The sequence below is a fragment of the Heterocephalus glaber genome, unplaced genomic scaffold (assembly GCF_053883595.1).
Source record: "Heterocephalus glaber isolate CG9 unplaced genomic scaffold, H.glaber_assembly_v1.0 deba00001264, whole genome shotgun sequence".
In the NCBI taxonomy this organism is placed as follows: domain Eukaryota; kingdom Metazoa; phylum Chordata; class Mammalia; order Rodentia; family Bathyergidae; genus Heterocephalus; species Heterocephalus glaber.
Window position 1 is genome coordinate 21,680 of NW_028258231.1, and position 22,991 is coordinate 44,670.

Consider the following 22,991-nt stretch of genomic DNA (forward strand, 5'->3'; position numbering starts at 1 on the left):
ATAGTGAATAAACTCTTCAATATTCCAAATTTACCCTTAGAAAGAGTTTGGGAGGAAGAGATAAATGTGTAGAAGTATAGGGAAATATTAGCAGTGAAGCCAGAGAACACAGGAAGATCATGCAAGCTCTAGGAAAATGTTGAAGACAAGAGGAAAACACAGAATGAAAGAACAAAGACAAGAACAGAACAACTTAACCAATAGGGAGGCTAGCAACTGTATTTACATTCCTTTCAAACTAATGAGAATTGAGAGGAAGAAAAAGAAAAGAGAAAGAATAAATCTGAATTAGGGCAGTAAAAAAGGGAAGATGAAGAACAATGTGGGAGAATGAGAGAGTGAGACAGAGAGTAAAAGAAGAGAGAAACAAAAACAAAAAGCTTGGAAAGAGTAGAAAAACAATAAATATGAGACAAAAGTAATTTAACAAATAAAAAATAAAAATGAAGGGCTTTCTTCAGGGTATGTCTCTGCTGTCACAATAGACAACATGGGCAGCAGTAGGCAGGTCTAAGTCAATTAGGCTCAGGGAGCCAGCAACAGAACCCTTAGATTCAGGCTGATCTTTGGCTGTGTGTCCCAAGTTGAGCTCCCTGACCTCCTTCAGGGTTGAACTCTGCAAGGTTCTACTACAGGTTCCAGCTGCCCTTACCCTGAAAATAGTCCAGGTTTTGATGGGAGATGGTGATCCCTCTGACTTACTAACTAAAGTGTTCTGGAGTGCCTTCATTGCAGAGATTCCCTTCACTTTTCTAACAGACTTTCATTTTTGTCAAGGAGCTTGAGAGTGAGGCCCTCTTCCTGTTTTTCACTTCTGCTCTATTTTCTGGAGCTTGGGACAATGGCCTTTAGGACTCCCTGGGCCCCTGTGGTGATTTTCCAGGTAGTAGGACAGCCAGAAGGCCAAAGACCAGCAAGTTCAGGTTTGGAATGGTGGTGCACGCTACTCACTCAGAGGCCAATGTAGAGGTGGGGTGGCAGCCCAGCTTCACACAGCTCAGCTCCTCACCCATCCACTCTGTGCTTGGATCCTGGGCTAGAGACTTCTTGATAAAGCCAAAACTAGAAGACATTGTACTTGCAATGTTTCTTTCTATTATTAATATTAGAAATGTCATTCTGAGTTTGAATCATGTCCATTTTATAAAATGTGAATCAAAACCCAGCCAGAACATGTAACAATATTAATATCAAGGTGCAGTACTTGGTTGTATTAAATTTTTGCCTACTTATATTGGTTATGAGACAAATTGGTTAAAGCTCTAAAAGATCAGAGATTTTGTTAAGATTAAACTGATAAAATTCTATGTATGTATATTTGGCAACACAGTTTCATATATTATAATGTCTTATTTTATTCAAATACCTATATAAACAAGTCCATTGATTATACTTTTATTCACAACAAATATTCCTTATAAATGAAATACAGTTGCCTGTACACTTATTATTGAGGGTTTTGGAGACACATTACATTTCCTAAAGTCTTTCTCACATGCAAGCAAAGGTCTGCATATAAATGTAAGGTAGGTGTGTTATGGAAGTGATGAGTAACACAAAACTGAACTGCATGGGCTACAGCAAATCCTTTAATGAAATGTCCCATTGAGCCAGGAATTTTAGTTAATGATCCTCATAATTTATATGTGCACTACTTCGGGGCAGTACTGGCTTAAGTAATGGTGGGAGTAAATGCCAGCAGACTGAAAAATGTGTAATCCTGTTACTTTCTGAAGCAGAAGATTTTAAGGGTCACTTATGGAGGGTGGGTGATGGTGAATGAGCCCCCAGATGAATGAGTGTCTGTGTCAATTCTTCCCTTTATACAACATCTAACCAAGATTGGCATCCATTCCTGGAGAGCAAGGTTCAACTTCATGGCTGAGAATGCAGGGTGGCATCTAGGAAATGTGGCGGAGTTTGAGGGATCATTTCTACCAAATGATGCAAATCTAGTGTAGTTTGAAAAATTCTACCATATTTATCTAAAGATGGAAACTAAGCTCCACATGGGGATGGCTCATAGCTATCTCTCTTTTGCAATCAGAGAAGGAATTCCTTACATTTAAAGTAAAAGGCTGAATAGGCTAATGAATAATAGACGCAATGCTTTTCATGTTCCTATCTATGAGATGACTGCATTTGTGCCTTATTTTTTAACCAGAACTACACACTCAAATTTTACTTGGGAAGAGTTGAGACCCTTGTGCTTTTGTCCAAGTTCACTGCATTTTCTGCTGCTTGGCAGTAGGCTCATATTTCCTTGAAGATCTGTGACTTCCTAACAGATGAGTTTAAATCCTCAGCACAGACTGCCATCTTAATAACATTTTTCTCTATCCACAGATTCATTGCTTAGTTGTTATCCTGTGACAGAATCTGTACTGGAAAGCAACTGACAACTCTGTGAATGGCATTGAATGAGCAGGTGAGTAAGAATGGGTTTTTCTACTGGTATTACAAGCTCATTGAGAGCAGATAGTAAGTCTTAAATCCAAGTAGGAGGGATTAAGGAATCTATATTTCAGGGAGGATTTTATTCACACTAAGGTAATTTTAATGGTTGTAAATGTATAATGTCTTATTTACTATATAATATGTATACAATGCTTTAATATAAAAATATTTGCCTATGAGTTTCAGTATCTTTGCGTATGTGAATCTACACTATGGCTTTGTACTTATAGAAGAAATGTAAGATATTTTCTCCCTCATTGAGTTCCTTGTTCTTTTTATAGAAACACTGACCTCCTTGCCTGTGCTGCTAACTCTAGTGCTGTTAGAATTGTGCTGGATGCAGGGCATAGCTGTCTGTGAGATGTAGAGCACTGCAGCCCATGGCAGTGAGGGAGTTAAATATTTCACCAGGTGAATTCAATCAATAGGGAGGCAAACATTTTCATATCAAGTCTGTAAGCTCTGGAAGAATAATGAAAGATATTTAGGAAGATTTGCAATTGCCAATCATTTAATTAATTTTACACTTAATAAATTGAATAGTACCTCCTTCAATGTGGAAAAGGCTTCAAAGTATAACTGAAAATAATTTATTGTTCTGGACCAAAGTCATAGTACTTTCATGTCAATAATTCAGATACTTTATATTTGATGGATGCATGTTACTATTGTATATTATTATTAATTAATTGGTTGTAATCTTAACTCAAGAGTGTAGTAAGGGAATTCATATAACAAAACTAGAAGGCTCTGGAAATTTTTTGAAGAACTGAACATGTGGTACCTCATCTAAAGCTTCTTGAACATGTGAATATAGTGACAACATTCATAAAGGAGACCTTCAAGAATAATATTGGGAGTTTTCTGAGAAGATTGAGAATCCTCAGAGCTCAGGAAAGTTCATCTAGAACAAAGCCCAATACCCCAATTAGAAAGATTTGTGATGAGTCCTGCTTGGCATTTGTTCTGAGCCTCACTCTGCAAATTTGATTCCATTCCAGTACAGACAGAACACAGCCACAGATGGTGACAGTCATGCAATTCAGCCAGTGATCAGGGATGGTGGTTAATCCTTTCACTGTCTTTGGCCTCCTTATGAATAATACAAACAACAATTATAATAAATGTCTTTGAGATAGGAAAATCATCCTTTGGATTGTTCCACATTCACATCAGTATAAAACTGGTTAAATAGATGAGGGATGTGAGGTATAGGAATGAAAATGAAACAACCATAGTCACTCTCACTAATGGAAACCAAAACAGTGATAACAATAATTCAATTCTTTATGTAAGAATGTTAATCAAAATGATCAGGGCAGATATTTTTCTGTGAAATTGTGAAAATGAATATTTCATAGCAACCTTCATAAAAGTTATAACTACCATTCTATTGACAAATTTCAAAGGTTTTCAATACCACATATGTAAAATTTCTCATAATGTAATTATTATCCTTCATAATAATGAATTTATGAGTTCAGAGTGGGTTTGTAAAGAGAAACAATACTGTTGCCCTAAACAATTCAATTTCTCTGTATCCAGGCTTTCCTCTGCCTCTGGGCTATAATCTGAGTTTTCATGGAAAGAACTTTGTCACTATTCCTCTATCTAAAGTGTAGTGTCTATGATCTTCTAGAAGTTACTGACCATTGAAGATGTGAGCATAAAATTCACCCCAGAGGAATGGGCCCTACTGGATACACCTCAGAGAGAGCTGTACAGAACTGTGATGGTGGAAAACATTAATCATCTCCTATCCCTTGGTGAGTCCACCATTGTCTCTATCTATATTCAGTCATGCAAGTTTTCTAGCATTAGTTTTCTAGAATGTGTGATGCATACCCAAATAACTCTCTGTCTGAATTTGTTTATAAACCATACACCTTCATGAAAGAAAGTTTTCAATCACATTCATTTACAAGATGTTTTTAACAACCTTGAATGTTGATTTGATCAATATTTCATGCCTTTATTGCAAGCAAATCTGCAAAACCCAGAGTAAAACTGTGTATTAAATGAATGTTTTCAAAATTAGAAATTCACTAAATTATTGGAAAAGTATTATTTTAAACTCAGCATGTTAAGTTTTGAGCCGGACATGAAAATAAATGTAATGTGAGTATTCTTGAAATGTTTGTGTCAGATTCTATTTAAATAGTATTCATTTTAACCATGGACATATGTATTTTATTATTTTTGAAATATTGATAATTCTGCATTTTATTTAAAAACGGGAATGAATATAAGAATCCTGACAGAGAATCCTTTTTTGGTACACATTCTAGATTTCCATTTAATATTCACAAATTCACTCAGTGATGTTTTCTGAATATATTTCCTAGGTCTAACTTCTACCTCCTTATTTCTTCTCAATTGCATCCCATGTACTTGATCAAAATATTTTTGTTGCCACAAAAATAAAAACGTGCTTGCTTCCTTTTCCCTGAACAGGATACCAGCTCTGCGAATCAGATCTAAATTTTCTTTCAGTGGACAAAGAAATGCTGTGGAGGGTGGAAGGAAGAGTTATTCCTCAACTTCAGAGTCCAGGTAGGGACCCCTGAGTGGTGCTTCAGTACAGATCAGAGTGTGGTCAGTATGTAAAGTGAAGGCTTTTAAAGTGAGTGATGCTCTGTACAATGTGGGAGAGGACATGGGTGATTCAAGTTTTCTCAGGATTTCTTTTACATGACCATCTCCAGCAAGTGTATTTATCTTTGCTTTTGCTGGTTGGATAGAAGATTTATGTATACACTGGAGTTACCATTTCATATAGGGGCTATTGTCCTCAGAGATTCCATTAAGGATCTTTCTCTCTATACCTGAACAGGCTGTCACCATTTTAATTTTCCATAATTTAATCTTTACAAACTTCTATAATATCCAGTGCTCTATATTTGTACAACTTCTCATTGAACCTCTCTTAACATATGTATGTGGTTTAAGTGACAGTATTTGTTATCACTTGTTTCTTTGTACTTGACTTGTATTACTCATACAGAAAGTAATGTTTCATTTAACCCAATTTGTAAATGCATATATCACGCATTGGTCCTTCTCATGCCCCTCATTTCCTCCTTAACATTTCCTCTCTCCTTCCCCTCAACCTCCTCTTCTCCAATATTCTCCCAAATCCCTTTCATAGAATCTCTCTTGCTGTGGGTGATGGGATGAGAAAGGTTTGCCCAAATTTGCAGTCCAGATGAGAACCACAGACTGATGCTTCAATGCAGATGGGAGCCTGGCTATGGCATATGTGAGATGTGGCTTCAGAGAAGGGAATGATGTTTCCTAAAATGTAGCTGAGGACCCTGGGAAAGTGTCACAAGTGTTATCATTTAATTTAGTGGAACATCACAAGTCATGTGTTTTCTTATCATTGTGTCAGATTTGGGAGAGAACAATATGTACGTATTGAAATTAATTTTGTCTATATCTGTTTTCTTCATAGGAGTACTAAATGTTTTCCCTGAGTATCAGCACAGACTTTTGTTTTCATTTTAATTTGTGTGATTAATTTTTACCAAATTCTACAATATCAAATGCCTACAACCTATAATTGAACAAATGCCTAGAACATATAATTTGACACTTGCCAATTTTACTCAATTTGAGTGACAATTTTTGTGTTTTCTGTTAGTTGTATGGTAATTTGAGGGACTAATACATTTCATTTTATAAAACCTGCACATGCACACAACATACTTTGATTCTTTTCTCTTTCCCCTTAGATATTTGCCTTTTCCTCTCTCCTTCCTCTCATCCTCTACTTCTCTAATGATTTTCCCTTTACTAACATGCCAATCCAATCACAGATTTTCTTCCACTTTCTGCTTATGAGACAAAACATGATATTTTACCTTACTAATCTGACTCATTTTATGCAACATGACCTCTAGTTTAATCATATCATATTTTGTTTTGTTTAGTTTGTGTGTCTTTGCACATAAATACACATTCTCTGCCTTCATCCGTTTTCTTATGTGCACCTAAGAAGTTTTCATAGCTAGGAAGACATGTGTTTTGCTAGAATAAAGATAGTTAAAGAGTAAAAATACTTTAGGAATTTTTTAGGAAATGTATCAACTTTTTAAGAAGTAGGAAAAATGATAGGTCAAAATTTACTCAAAGCATTTACTCTTTGAGGAAACTTCACAGTGATTTTAATAATGAATTTAATCATTTAAAAGAGAAATTATATCTAGTTTTACCTCAAATCCTCAAGAGAATTTATTAGTACTTGTATGTGATCCTCATTCTCATTGGTGAGATGAAATCTCAAGGTAGTTTAGATTTGTAATTCCCAGAATAGTAATGATGTGGAAATTAAATTCATTTAATTTCTTCTCTTTTCATTTCTTCTTTGGAGAAGTAACTATGTACCTCGTTTTCTTTTCTATTGATGCATATGTATTTTATTTTAATTTTGCTTATGTATTCATATGTATATAGATATATGATCATACTGCTCTGTACTAAGGATTGATCTCAAAGAGTTTCTTCTGTTGTATAGTTCGTGTCTTCATTTGGCATTCTTTTTATTGCAGTGCAATAGCTTTCTGTTTGATATTATCCCATTTGTTGATTATTTCTCCTGTTTATTTTCTAATGGAGTCCTGTTCAGAAAACTTTTACATTTGCTGGCAGAGTGAAACATTTCCTTCTCCTATCTTCTTGTTCAAATAAATTTGGTAATATCCCTGGGTATTTGATACACTTTATGTGGACACTATTTACATTGTGAAAGTTTGGAATCCACTTCTAATTATCTATTTATGAAGGTCCAGTTTTCTGAAAATATTTATCAGACTAGATTTTATTCAATGCATATGGTTGTCTTCTTTTCAGGAAAATGATGGCTGTTAGTATGTCACTTTCTTTCAGTGTCCTCCAGTCTATTGCTTCTGTCTCTGTTTATGCCAATATTGTGTCAATTTTTGTACTTTTATTTTAATACATGGATATTTAATGTTGCACTGATTTTTAGCTTTCCTCAACTTTCTGATGATTGTTTTGCTTAGGCTTGCTTCTGGTTGTGTGTGTGCATGTGTCTTTTGCTGATGAATTGTAGGATTGGTTTTCTCATCTTTCAAAGAACTGTATTTAATATCATCATTGGAATTCACTGAATATACAGATCTGTTTCATAACAAGATCATGAAAACAATATCAATTCTGTAACCTCCTGAACATGAGAGATGGCATTAGTCACTGTTCCTCTTCCAAAATATTTAAGGCCAATACTTTAGAGAAAGAAGATTTTTGCTGTAATACACAATTTCTGAGGTTGCTCTTTATTATTGGCCAACTCCAATGCAGAAAAGCATAAGAGAATGGCCTGAGAAGCTACACGGGTAGTGGAAGGTGGGGTTCAAAAGAGAAAAAGAGGTGAGAAGAGAGGGTCAGGTGGAGACGAGAGCTTTCCCAGTCATGTCCACATGGCCTCCACATTCCAACCAGGTCCTGTCCCCAAACTCCTATTCAACAAAGAACGTGTCAATGACCTAATCTCATAATGTCTACTTTGATGCTGTTATAACTTCTCTTTTCCATATTCAACTCTCTTTCCATATGTGAATAGTAGGTGACATTTCAGTCTGAGATATAATAGAGGTCTTTCTATCTTATAATATCTGTTTCAATCCCTATATCATGTGGCATAATTCTAAATGTAGAAATAACTTAATGTTTGTTTGAACTTATATTTTGATAGTTTTTGGAAAATATTGTGTGAGAGAGAAAATCCCTGAGTTCACGACAGAACCAGATAAAAGTCTTTGAAAGTATTTCAACAAATCTTGACTTCTCCAGAGAGGGGAATAGCTAGGATAGACACTGCCAGGCAGCACACCAGGCAGTCACTCCACATGGCTTTATTTCTTGACTCACTGTTGTCATTTTTTATGCTCTATTAGTGGCAACATTGCCTCACACGTTCACCTGATTTCATAGTACTTAAGGAGTTATAGTGCTGAGCAGAACGGTTGCTGTGACCCAGAGGAATCTTTGTTACAAAGTTTTACTGCAGGTGGACTAGCATATGGCCATGTTGCCCCAAGTTATTCTTGTAAGGATTGGGAAAATAACCATGTGCACATTTTACAAAAAGAGAATTTTGGCATAATAAATTCTTTTTTTTTTTTTTGGTACTGGGGATTGAACTCGATTCCTTGTGCTTGCAAGGCAGGCAGTGGAACCACTGAGCTAAATCCCCGGCAAGCATAATAAATTCTTATAAATGGAGTTATTCCAAATATCCCCCTTCATAAAAAAGTTTACTTTTTACACAAAATTTACCCTTCTTTGTGACACACTGTTTTACTTTTCTTCAAACTGAATAAAGAATTATTGACTTTTGGCATCTCGGTCTGAGGTTTATAATACTAGCAGTTTGATTTTGTAGGCAAGCAAGAATGGCTTAATAAGGGCTATCTATATCAGGCTTTGCACATCCCTGTTACCCAGGGAATGATGCAGCATCCAACTAGAGCCACTGCCACAAACACTGTGATAACAGGACTCACGATGGAGGTAGTTATTCTCTTCCATGACATAAAGCATTGATCCGTTCCATTAAAGAAAGGGTCACCTATTCCTGGGTTTGCTACTAACTCATTAGCAAGTGTTGTTACACCCTCCAGCACCTTGATAATAATACCATCTGGAGCTGTATTATTGGAATGAAAGTACAACATTGGCTGCCTGTCACTACACAGGCTCCTCCTTTTTTTCCCAAATCATGTCTAAAGTCAGACTATTTTCCCAGGCCACTTTGCTGCAGGGGCCTAACTGTTCTGCTATTCCTTTAATAGATTCTCTAATACAGTTTACAGTCCTCAGTTAGTTACAGTATTTCTCATTTGGACCATTTTGTGGATGGTGGACCAACAAAGGGTACTGAATCCAGTCCTGCTGCTATTTTATTTCTAGCCTGAAATTCTGTGGGTACTCCCTTAGGGATTGATCTAGGGTCAATATAAACATGAGAATCAGATGATCAACCTTGTGATAAGTTTTCTCCCCAGTGCAGAATAGACTTTGGGGTGGATTAGGGTTTCTAAGTGTAAGGGGGAAAGGGGTGGCCAATTGCACCAAAGCACAAGTCCCACTCCAGGTGGCCACTAAGTTCTTGATTAACGGAGCCCCAAATACCACCAGAGCACTGCCTGAGCCAGAGCCCGTGCTGCCTGATTGCCCAGATCCTCACAGGGCCTAACTTCAGTAGATCTCCATGCACTACCCTGGAGTTCTCACTGCCCCCACTTTATACATGTGGTGTAATTAGTTTTCCAGGACTTGGGGCTTATGTATATTGTCATCGTATATCTATGATCTCTCATCATTTTCAGCAAAAGTGACAAAATCTGGCAGGAATCACTACCCCTGGCTACCTGGTCTTGAAAGATGATTGTCATGGATTCCACCATGACTGAGGTCTGTCCTATGGGAAATCAGACTACCTGAGCCTCTGGCTGACAGGCTCTGCCTGCATAACAATCATTTTTATACTTGAGATTTTGAAGGAGATAGTTAATCCATTTCTGGGAAATATGTGTTTTCTTGAAAAAAGTCTAAATTGCCAAACGGGGTTGCAAGTCTTTAACTTCTACCACCATGACATTAGCAGGGTCATTGGTAGACCATAGATGTGCCATTAAGCTAGTCTGGAGGGTGACAGCCATGGCGGTGGAAGTAGAGTGTGTGTTGGGGGTGTTTTTGCCCAGCTTGAAAGCAAAGGAACTGAGCAGGTCATATCCTGAGCTTTCTGTACCCAATCCATAAGTTCTAATAACTCCAGGTTCTTGATTCATGGTTTGAGGATCATCAGTAACCAGGAGTAGGAGATTACACTTCAGGGACTGGCAGTGGTAAGAAGCATTTCCTCCTATTATCCGTATTTTTAAAGGCTCGCAGAGAATTTGAAGATGGTAAGTTATCAGTCCAAACCTTATACTGAGTAGTCCACCAGATGTCATTCCTGTCATTACAGAGACCTTTTAAAACACTATAGTTATATCCTTTTTGCTACAAGGGTAGAGATATTTTTCAGCTCCAGACCGCTGCTTTTGGTTGTGCAAGTTTCTACAGGAAGGGACAAAACATGCATGAATTGTGCTATTCTAAGGAGAGGGAACCACAGTTACATTGATAGTGAAGATATGATGGGAAACCTCAGCTAAATATAAAAGTCCCATTATAATACTTTAAAGTGTACCTTGGTATCTGTGGAATTCGGAATTGGCCTCCATTTTCCCTCAGTTTCAGATGAAAGTAACATTTAAACTGTAGTGTAAGGAGTCAAAAATTTATCAGTCTGTGCATGGTGCTGTCAATTGTAAGTAACAGCTGAGAATATCTTTCCCAAGTTGGTTGGAGGTTTTCTTCTCTCCACATCTTGATCAGGGTATAATCAGTAGGGCAGTGGGATGTGGTGTACAGGAAGTTGAGAGGTGAAGTCTGTACAAGCAAACCTTGTGTCTGAGAGAAAGCAGAGTAGGGAGGCTGGGTACATAGTTTCTATGAAATGGGTCTTTTGTTTCAAAATGAGGAAGTCAGTACCCTGGTCTAGGAAGGGAGGCCATAGAGCATCTCACAGGGGGACAGACTAATATCAATTCTTGAAGCAGCTCTGATTCTGAAGAATGCAGTGGGAAGCCACTTTTCCAGGGTAGGCTAGTTTCTAGTATTACAGTAGCTAAATAACTTTTTAGGAATTGATTCATCCTGTGTTCTTTTCCAGAGCATGTAGGATGTCATGGTATATACAATTTTCAGAAGTTTATAGGTCCCTCTGTGTACTCTAAGGATGTTACCAGTAAAATGGCTCCCATTGTCTGAATCTGTATTTTCCATTTGCAGGAATCAGGGAATAATTTTAAAGTGAGAATAAGATGAGGTGGAATACAGGGGCTTCTGATTGGAGGGCTGACTGTTTTGCAGTCTCATCTGCTAGCATGGTTCCCAGGCTTCCACTGAACTCCCTCCCCCTCTGGAGTCCTGGGACCTGTACTACAGCTATGTCTTCAAGCAACATGAAACTTTCTTAAACCTGCATGATCAATTCTGTATAGGGGAGGACTAGTTATTTGCTATTAATCAGGCATCATTCAACCCTGATGTTTCAAACTATGGAGCACACCAAAAGCACATTTGGAGTCAGTATAAATAGTTGTTGACCCTCTCTCTAAGAACTTTTTTCGCTGTTTATAACAGAGTACTGTTATGTCTCTTTCTTTTGAGGAACCACATATGAAAAGCTTTATATGGTAGCAAATAAAGTTTCTCTAAGTTTGATCAAACCTTGTCTGTTCATCTCTGAGATCCATACATCATGATCCACAGCACTTTTTGTGTTATCCTTGAAGAAGAATTCATCAGGCTTCAGGAAGCTATGAGAGGAAAGACTGATATCACCTCTCAAAAAAAGGTGTCTTTATGCTTTAATATTCTGGTAGTCAGTTAGCATTCTTCCCACATTATTGTGAAGAATTGCCTGGACTTGATGTTGTTTTCCAACCATAAAGGCCCCATCAAAGTAAGTTTTTTGTTTTCTTAGTCATCATGGTGACTGTGGTAAAGGACTGGATACACTCTGGCCAACCCCAGGTTAATGAGTCCAGTAACTTGGACGAGTAAGCCACTGGTTGCCTTTTACCTTCATGTTCCCAAGTTAGGATGCTGAGGGCCCTTCTCTTTTATGATTTGACAAATAGAGTAATGGATTTTTAATCAAGGGCAATGCCAGGACTGGGTCAGTGATGAGAGGTTATTTAAGGTTTTCTACCTGTTGGGTTTTCTTTGAATTCTGAAGATGAAGGCCAGGTTCCTACTGTAATAGAGTAAGATTTAAGCCTTTGGTTTTTCAGGGCATATGAAATTATCCATAGAGAGAAATTCTCAGATAGTCCCTGAAACTCTGTTATATTATAGAGCAGGGTGGAGGCATGTTGATATTCACCTGCACTCACTCAGGACGTAGCTTCCATCTCCCCTCACTAATGAAGTGTCCCAGTCATTCAACTTCATTTTCAAGAATTTGTAATTTAGTTCTAGTTACTGTGACATCCTGCCAAGCTAGGATATTAAGTAGGCTGATAGTGGCATGTGTCACTTCCCCTTTGAGAACCCTGGAAAGCAATACGTCATCCACATATTGAATCAACTTAATCTGGGGAGGGAGAGTGAATTTTTCAAGAAATTGTTCTAAGATTTTTCCAAACAAGGTAGATGTGTCAGTGAATCCCTGTGGGAAGACAGTATACTGATATTTTTATTTCTTCCCCTACAGGGATCCTGAAATTAAAAAGCCAATATGTCTCTACTATCTTCAGCCAAGGGGAAACCCAAAAGGCAGCTTTAATATCTCTAACCCTGAGTCACTTGTGGTGATAGAGAATTGTGCTAAGGAGAGGACAGGGGTTTCAGAGCATAGAATGCCTGTTCTGGATCATCTAGCTTACTGTTCCCTAGTCCTGTGCTAGTTGATAAGAGCTGTCCAGTGTCTTTGTTGTTGTGGTTTGTGCAGTGTTGGAGTTTTAAGACATGACTTGCAAGATTCCAGGAGCCTGTGTTTTATGGGTCCTTCTCTGATGGGGTTGAGTTGAAGACCCCCTTCTAGGGATATTGGGTAGTACTTTCTCCTCACTCATTCTCTCCTGTTCTTTAATTCAGCTGGCATCGGGGAATTGTTTAATCCACTTGGATTCCCATCTATATTAAAGAATTCAGGAAAATGTTGTATTCAGACTGGGGAATCAAGAAGGTAAGGGAGACTTTGGTCTTCTTTTTCATAATATTTAGGCCTGTCTCTAACTTAGACATGAAATCTCTGCCTAGGATATTTGTTCCTGCCTCAGGGACAAAGAGACATTTTCCATGAGCTGTTCAATTTTGAAATTTGACCTATATTGCTTCAAAAATAGAAGCCATAAATCCTTCTCTTTTTAGTCCTCATATTTAAGGGCTCTCTGATTACAGTGTAATCTAGGAGGTTGATCATAAAATGAGATTTGGAGCACTCCAAAGTCTACTAAGAATCGAATAAATCTCCATTTTAGATCCTATATCTGGATTTATCAGAGTCCCTTGGTAGGACTCATCAACATGAAAGATCTCCTGAGCCCCCTGTTCTTTGTCATTATCATGTTTATCACTTCCCTTCCCTCTTCCATTCTGTGCAATGTGTTTAAAAGTGTCTCCTTTTCTCACATTTATAAGAGTTGTTTCACCATTTTCCTTTTGAAGTCCTTGGCCCTGGATGCCTTCAGATGGCCTCGCTTCACTTTTGACCTACTGGATTTGCCAGTTCCTTTTCCATTTGTTCTATGGCAGAGAACACTCTCCTGGCTTTTCTTTTAAATCCCACTTTACATATATTTTTGTGCTTCTCCTTTAACTTCACTAGTTACTTATCATTGAAATCCTGAATATACTGAAATTCTTTGAGATATCTGGCCAGCTGTGTGTAACAATGTGGAGCTTTGCCTTGAGTTAGGGGGTCCTCAAGATTTAGTCCAGACCATTTTCTTCTTTGGTATTTTCCTCTGTTATGAAAGTTAGTTCCTCACTATTTTCCCAGGTGGATGTTAAAAGCTCTAGTTCTTGTTCAGGATCAGGGAACTGACTCCCTTATTCCTTTTACAGTCCAGTTTCTGAGGTTTCTCATGTGCTCCCATTGGGTCACATTACTATCCCACCATGGTTCCTGATTAGGAAAGTAAACATCTGCAGCTAGGATGTCAGGGGAAGCCAGAGGTTCTCAGTCCCAAAGGCCTTCTCCACTCTCCTGACCATATTCTCTCACAAGGGAATAGAATTCCTAGTACAGAGAGTACTTAATGCAGGTGTACAATTGTGGGTCCAATCACTGTTGTAATTGTTGAGCCACCATTGGGGATCTTCTGGTATGGGCTTTAGTTCCCCTTTAAAGTCCTTACTTTAGAACTGGATACAGCAGCAGTGAGGAGTCTTACCCCCACATCAGTGAAACCTCCATGAGGTGTAAAATAGCTATGGTTTCTCTTCAACTAGAGAAGGAAAGGGTCAGTTTGAACATCCTTTTCTCCTTGCTCCAGCTCCTCTTTCAGTCCAGGGACAGATGGGTAATGAGACAGGTGGGGCGTGAGGTTGCTGACAGTGGCTCAGATTGTGGTGCAGACAATGAGAGCTGAGTGGCTATGTCATCTAAGGGCTCAAACGGGAAAGGAGAGGGAATGAAGCTGCAAACACTGACTGAGAACTTGGCAGATAGAATGACATGCTACCAGCTGTGTCATCTTTTGGGTGTGAATATGAAGAGGGGGAAGAAAGCAGCTGCTGCTGTGGTGGACTGCTCCACCTCATTTAGAGCTTAATCTGTCCTGCTTGACTTGTCTGCTCTGGTAGGCTTGGCCCCTGGTTATAAGACAGAATTAAGCAGGTTTGGGAGCATCACATTACTTACTCTTTTTCCTCTCCCTTTTCTCAGTTTTTATGGGATACACACTCACTGAGCCCCACATCCAACCTCAGACATAATCAACCTCTTTTCAGGACACACAAGTTTTATCATTAATGTGATCATTCTATCAAATGTTGAGTGACCCAATCTACATTGGACCTTAACCTGAAGAGGATGTGAGTAGGTTCTTGGATCTATTTGAAACCACAGCTTTTCATTTCTGATGTATTTGTATTATTAGTTCTCTCACTGTTGTTTCAGTATGGGACCACTTCCCCCAAGGGACTACTTGGAGGAAATTTACTTTTAGTTTCTTTTTCTTTAAAGTGGTTTAAGTTTGATTATTATACATCCTGCATTTTCTAAGTATAAGATGTTCCCTAGAAGATTAAGCTCCTCAAACCTGGAGATTTTATGCTCTCTAGCCTAAACACCATGTCTGTCTCAAATGACTTTCTTGGGGGAACTGCACATGTATCAGGATTCTCCATTAGTTTTGTGTCTGAGACATGTCTTAATCACACACAACCTGCCCTCAGAATGACTCAACCACCAAGAAATAATTTTTACCCATTCTTGAATTTTTGACCTTGACCTGTGCACAGGGCTGCCTGCTCTGCTGTAGCAGTTTTTTTTTTTTTTCTGAGCCCTTCCCTGCATTTCTGAGAACTATCCTACCCTGGGGTGCTTGCAGAAATGAGGCACTGAACATCTAGGATCTTGGAATCCACTACAACTAGGCAGGCCACATCTCCTACCAAGGGGAGGGTGCAGGTGCCATTTCCAAGTGCATTGAGGGCTCTATGCTGGTTGCCAAGTTGTGAGACAAAAATTTTCCAATGTGGTTAATTGACTTTGAAACTATCTCAGTAAGGCTTTCCATGTTCAGAAGGGTGTGTTGCTAGGCTACACAAAGCCAGCCATGCCCCAAGCAGTCAAGTAGCCCAACTTTTATTTCTTGATTCACTGTCATCACTGTGCCATGCTCTAAAAGTGGGGGCATGACCTCTCCTTCTATCCCAATTGGCAAGTTGTTAAGAAGTCATTGTTGCTGGGCAGAACAGATGCTGTTACCAAGAAATATTTCTGTTACAGTGTTTTATTGCAGGTATACTGGAGGATGCTGAGACCACCAATCACCTGACCAAGGGTACAGTGGCAGGATGAAAGAAAGACAATACAATAAGTTAATGCATAAATAGAGGGCCCAGGACAGACAAAGCTCTTATCTGCCTAAGACACCTTCTCCTTGAGCTTGGCACTATTTATTGAATACACAGCTTCTAGAAGGAATAAGGGGCAGTGCAGGGAATACTGAAGTAGAGACCACTGACATGAGCAGTCTCCTGGCAACCAGGGAACAAGATACTCTAGTAAGCTCATATCATTGATTAATGGGAATTTTGGTTTTTACCCTGGATTAATTTTGCCCCTCAAAAATAGAGATTCATATAAAATGGATGTATGGTCAATATGCCCTTTAAGAGAAAAGACAACCTTTCACCTCATTTTGTAAAGATTCATTACCTGGGCCAGGTGTGTTTGTGCCCACCAGTAAACCCAGCATACTGGAGGCTGAGGAAGGCTGATTGGGAGGGTTCAGAGCCAGCTTGGGATGCATAGTGATTTCAACGACAGCCTCAGCTTCATTGTAAGATCATGTCTTAAAATAACAGAATAATTTTCTGAATTATTTTCAGTTAATTGTTTGTGATTAGAAAAATTAAGATATTTTAATATTTGGATCCTGTTGTTTTGTTTTTGTTTTTGTTTTTGTTTTGGTCCCAGGGATCAAACTCAGCTCCTTGCTTTTGCAGGGCAGGCAGCAGAACCACTGAGCTAAATCCCCAGCCCCTGGATCCTGTTGTTTAGATAAATTGGTTTTTCAATCCAAAAGTTTTCTGTTGTTGATGGGTCTTCTAATGAAAGAATCAAAGCATTTTCACATAGGAATAATCTGACTTCATTTGATATATTACAACTTAAATTATTCCTATTTCTATTACTTTCAGTTACCTAATTACTTTGATAAATATACCACTAAAATACTGAGCAGAAGTTTTGGGGAAAAGCAAGGTTTTTGCTACTGATTATACCATAAATGTTTTTTTTTTCCCATTCAGTTTAATTTTCTGTGTTTACTGAAATTAACTGCTATTAATATAGACTTTTGGTCTTCTTTATGGAGTTACTACACATGTTTTGATCATTAAAAGATATTTACTATTGGAAAGGCTTTCTGTGCATCAAATGACATCATTTTGGGATTTTCATTTTGAATCTATTCATGTGGTGAATTATGAATTTTTATTTGTGGCATTTTGCACCATTCTTGCATACCATGAATGATTGAGTGGCTATGGAATATCTGTGTTCTTGAATTTAGACTCTAAGAAAAAGTAAAAATAATCTTACATGTATATTTCCAAAATTATTGCCCTATAATTTTCTATTCTTCAGTTGCTATGTCCTCTGTTGTTAGTTTGATACTAGCTCTAGAAAATGAATGAAGAAGCATTCCTTCCTTTCCCATTTTGTGCAAACCTTTAGCAACATTATTGTCCAAAATTCTGGTGCAATCTGCTAAATTTCAGCAGATATTTCATGTTATTGGTCTTTCTTTGAGGAGAGAGAATTGTCTGATACTTCAAGCTCATTGTTTGTCTTGGATTTGTTTATATTTTCCATATAAGGCAGATCCAGTTTTGGTAGATCACATGTGTTGAGACTTGTATGAATTTTTATCAAGAATTACAGTGTTTTATGTCTGTTTTTAAAATATATCATTGTGATCCTTGGTGTTTCAAGGATTTCAGTTCTAACATTTACTTGTTCATGTAAGCGTGAGTAAATCAGGCTCAAGAATTCTTTATGTATGTCACTGTTTCACAGTCTAACTTTTCTAAATAAATTACATTAAATGATTATTTATTGCTATTTGTATCTCTAATTAATTTCAGCTCAGCAGCTTATTATGTATTTTCTACTTTTGGGATCTGCCTTTTCTTTGTTTTTGTTATTTCAAGGCATTGGACATATACACCTGCAGTGTTTGTTGAGATCCTTGAATGGTTAATCCAGTCAGTTATATCTATGGATTTCTGTTTACAACCTCCTTCAAAATGTCCTGCATTTTGAAATATTTTGTCTCAGTTTCCATTTGATTCCAGGTATATTTAGGTTTCCTCATTATAACTTTTATAATCCACTGATCAATCAATACTTTATATTTCAATCTTCATAAGTTTTTGTAAGATTTTAGAATTGTCTCTTTGGTGAAATTTAATTTTATTACACTGAACTACCTGTCATTTCAAGATCAACATATACTGTGCCTTGGTGCATTTGATCATTTCCATTTTCCTAAAATACTATTAATTCTTTATTTTAAACACCACAGAAAGAAAAGGTGCTCAAAAAATACTAGAAAGGATAAGGACTCAGCTCATTGGAAGAAATGACACACCCACCATCAAGGTAATGGTATGTTTATATACAATAACACTTATTATCTAAATGAAAGAAGTTTTACTGGGATAAATTAAAAATTGAGCTTAGTCGCCTTACTGAAATTTAGATGAGATTAACCCCCTCTGAGATAGAGGCTCTGAGAATTTGGCACTTAGCTAAATTGAGTTGAGAACCACTTTGTGAACTCAGAAAAAAGTAAAAATATTATAGATGCACTTGCAAATGTATCCAAGATCCAAAATGAAATAAAAATGTCATGGGATTTGATATTACAAATTAAAAATAATTTACATAACTGATAGAAATGTCACATGCTTCTGTAAGGAAAAATAAAAGCCCATATCTCTAGATTTCAGTATTTATTTGGGAATTCTCATATGGAGAAAATACCATACAAATATACCTGGGTATATTATGAACAACAAGTGATTTTCTTCCAAAATATAAGCTTTTGTCAAAAAGTCCTTTCAGGGCAAGGGTTTAGCTCAGTGGTGCCTGCCCTGCCTTGCAAGTGCAAGGTCTTAAGTTTGATCCCTGGAACAAAAAAATCCTCTCAATTTGTGTAAAGGAATTCTTTAATCACTGCTTGGCCTTGACTCCTCACTTCTTAATTCTCACCACACATAAACATTGTATAAACTTACTGTAAGAATAAACTCATAGTCAGTAGTCATACATGGACACAGAAAACAAAATTTCATCATGGCATATTCATATGAATATCTACTGAGAAACATATTAAAAGCTGGTCACACCTTAGAAAATGTGATATGATTCAAAGTGGAGAATAATGATATGATTTTTATCTAATTGAGAAAGTATTTCCTCCAAGTTCTGGTCTCATGAATCATAAGCTATACACACTCGATAACAAATGTTCTTATGAAATTTATGTGGCAAAGGCATTGATCAAACTTTAAAACTTATACTACAGGAATGGAAAATTGTTCAGGAAAAAACCTGTGAAAATCATCTGTGTTGCAAAACCTACAACCACGAATCCATGCATAGAAGTAACAAAATGGCTGAATCTGGAATACATTCAAACAAATGTCACCAAGGTGCTAAAAACTTTCCAAGTTATGCTGAGCTTAGAGGTCACACTAGAACTAAAATAGTAGAGAAGCCATATGAAGGTGGCATGTGCAGAAAAACTTTCAGTCCAACTTCTAAGTTTAATCAGCAGGAGAGAACACAGACACATGAGAAACAGTCTGAATGCCAAGAGTGTGGGAAAAATTTTAATCATTCATCTAAACTCAGAAGACATAATCGAACACACACAGGAGAGAAACCATATGAATGCCATCTGTGTGGGAAAGCCTTTACTAGATCATCTTCCCTTGCCAAGCATAAAAGAACACACACAGGAGAAAAACCATATGAATGTCATCTGTGTGAGAAAGCCTTCTCTGATTCATCTACCCTTCTACAGCATAAAAGAACACACACTGGAGAGAAACCTTATGAATGTCATCTGTGTGGGAAAGCCTTCACTCAATCATCTTCCCTTGCCCAGCATAAAAGAACACACACAGGAGAAAAACCATATGAATGCCATCTGTGTGGGAAAGCCTTCTCTGATTCATCTAACAGCATAAAAGAACACACACAGGAGAAAAACCTATGAATGCCATCTGTGTGAAAGCCTTCACTCATCTAGCATAAAAGAACACACACAGGAGAAAAACCATATGAATGCCATCTGTGTGGGAAAGCCTTCTCTGATCCATCTACGCTTCTACAACATAAAAGAACACACACAGGAGAGAAACCATATGAATGTCATCTGTGTGGGAAAGCCTTTACTAGATCATCTTCCCTTGCCAAGCATAAAAGAACACACACAGGAGAAAAACCATATGAATGTCATCTGTGTGAGAAAGCCTTCTCTGATTCATCTACCCTTCTACAGCATAAAAGAACACACACCGGAGAGAAACCATATGAATGTCATCTGTGTTGGAAAGCCTTCACTAACTCATCTTCCCTTGCCCAGCATAAAAGAACACACACAGGAGAAAAACCATATGAATGCCATCTGTGTGGGAAAGCCTTCACTCAATCATGTGCCCTTAAAAAGCACAAAAGAACACACACAGGAGAGAAACCATATAGATGTGATTTGTGTGGGAAAGTTTTCACACAATCAAGTCACTTGAGTCAACATAAGAGAACACACACAGGAGAGAAACCATATGAAGGTCATCTCTGTGGGAAAGCCTTCACTCAATCCAGTCACCTTAGTGAACATGAGAGAACACACACTGGAGAAAAACCATATAAATGTCAACTGTGTGAGAAAGCCTTCACTCAATCATGTAGCCTTAGGAAACATGAGAAAACACACTCTAGAGAGAAATCATGAATATTCTCTGTTTTTGGAAACCCTTCAGTAAATTATGTTACTTAGTCTTCCAGGGAGAACTCACACAAGAGAGAATACATGTGAGTATCCTATGTGTGGGAAAAACTTCAATCAATGCTATAGACTTAATACTCATTAGAGAACACAGTAGACAACCCAATCATGTCTCCTCTAATTAGAAAAGTCTTCATGTATTCATCTAACCTTAGTGGGCATCAGAGAAAACTCACAGCACACAAATCATACTGAGAATATATGTCTGGGGAACAGTCATCTACTCGTAATAATGATGAGACAGTTCATATACCAAAGAAAATACATAAATGTCATCTGAGTGGAAAAGCCTTAGGCCAATCTTATACCTGATGGAAAAATCTTACAATGGAGATAAACTCACCATACACATAAGAATCTCACCTGCAGGAAAAAGATTCTCCCATCATTCTGACCTTTGTTGTTGTGACAGACTGCTCACAAAGTACTACAATGAGTGTGTGCAGCACACAGTCTCCCCTGTTGTGCAAAAATATAAATAAAATGAATAAGATATCTGCTTCAGTGTTACCTGCAAAATGTGAAACTGAACAAACACACAACCTCAGTTAATGATATGGAAAATTGTTCAGTGGATGTGCTCCTCCACCAACATAACTAAGCACTTGGGGAAATTAATTATATATGTCATGCCATGATGCAACATCTCAGATATTTTTCTGACAAGGCTTCAGATATTTCAGTCCAGAATCTAACATTTATAGAATACTTCAATCATATATATCAGTTTAAGGCCCAGTAGAAAATATGACTGGAAAATTTCTATCTGTAATGAATGTTGCAAAAGTTCCGTTCATAATTTCTCTTTAAACGATAGTGGAAAACTTCACTTGCAAGAACTTCTAAATCTCCAGCCATCACTAAGGACCATTATTCTAAGTACAATGCTTAGTTGACACAAGAATATGTGTGACTAGATAACAACTTAATAGCTGATAGGTGGTTAAATATTTTTGAGGACTATCAAATCATTAACCTGAGGAACTGATTTCTTGCAAAATAATGATCATCTCTTTACTCAAACAGCAGCATGTATGGAAATGTGAGCACACACACTGGACTAGATGCTCCATGTCAAGTATAAAGCAAAGTTCAAAATGAACACTTGCTCACCATCACATGAAGGTTCTCACCAAGAAAAGTTTCCCACTTTATAAGGCACTGGAAGAAATATTAGAGAGCTTTTACTTAGGAACTCTATGAAAATATACGTCCAGTCTGAAATACAAAAAAAAACTACTAGGCAGATATTTCAGAATACTCACATAATTATTTATGAAAAATGTTGCATATTAATATAGGGCAGTGTGATTACATAGAAATATCAAATATGGATGTGTGGGAGAAAGTAATTAACTTTCCAAAACACAAATTCAATACAGCTTCTATGCAGAGTAAAAAACTGTGATTTTAATTATTTCACTAATAAAACATTAGAAAGAAATTTGAGAGTTCTTTTGTAATATTGAATGCAGGTTCAAATGAATGGATTTCAGCCCCCAAACCTTGTCATGGCCATAGATATTGAGGGGCACTTACTAGTCTTAATATTTAGAGAATTTCTTCCACCCAGGTGGCTTCACCACTCCATGGCTTCCTACCAATTTCAGCAGGTCACATACACAGCATGTGATGATATGACAGACAGCTTGACTTTCCTTTCCATTTTCCTCAGGTTACCAAGGCACAAGGTCCAGGGGCAATTACTGAAACTACTGATTGGAGCATTTTTGCTGTCCTGTGACCCTAGATTTTCCTATAAATTCCCTGGGGGGCTAGATGCAGGATCTCTCACTTTTTATCTAAAAATACCTGTGATTTCTCCCAAAAGGTACAGAGTTGAATTAGTTTGTTCAAAGTCACATGCACAAGCATTTTATCATATAAATTGAGCCAATTTTTTGATTATTGATAGTCAATATCTTACAACATATTCTTTGCTACAATAAGAGCAAGCTGCAAATAAATAACTTACAAAACTTGTGAGAGTGAATATTCGGTATAATATTTTGAAAAAATGGAAAATAAGGTCTTTAATGAATCAATTTTGTGTTTTATAAAACTTCATGTTTAGGAGATTTCTGTAACCAATCTTATAACAAATAATTAATATGGAAGCTTTAATTAAATGCATTGTATGCCTCCTATATTTGAAGAATCCTTATTTTCATCACATTTGAATGTACAAATGGGAAAGAC

General features: G+C 37.3%; 1 protein-coding gene across 1 annotated transcript; it reads left to right on the top strand.

Annotated features, from left to right (window-relative positions):
* The first annotated feature begins 1,931 nt into the window (after nucleotides 1–1,931).
* Nucleotides 1,932–22,236, top strand: LOC101712602 (uncharacterized). The gene is given in 7 exon segments (XM_087211015.1): nucleotides 1,932–2,428; nucleotides 4,097–4,223; nucleotides 4,912–5,010; nucleotides 18,300–18,376; nucleotides 19,305–19,962; nucleotides 19,965–20,031; nucleotides 20,033–22,236. Coding segments are annotated over 7 exon segments (1,752 nt in total). The 5' UTR covers nucleotides 1,932–2,410; the 3' UTR covers nucleotides 20,739–22,236.
* The last annotated feature ends 755 nt before the right edge of the window (nucleotides 22,237–22,991 follow it).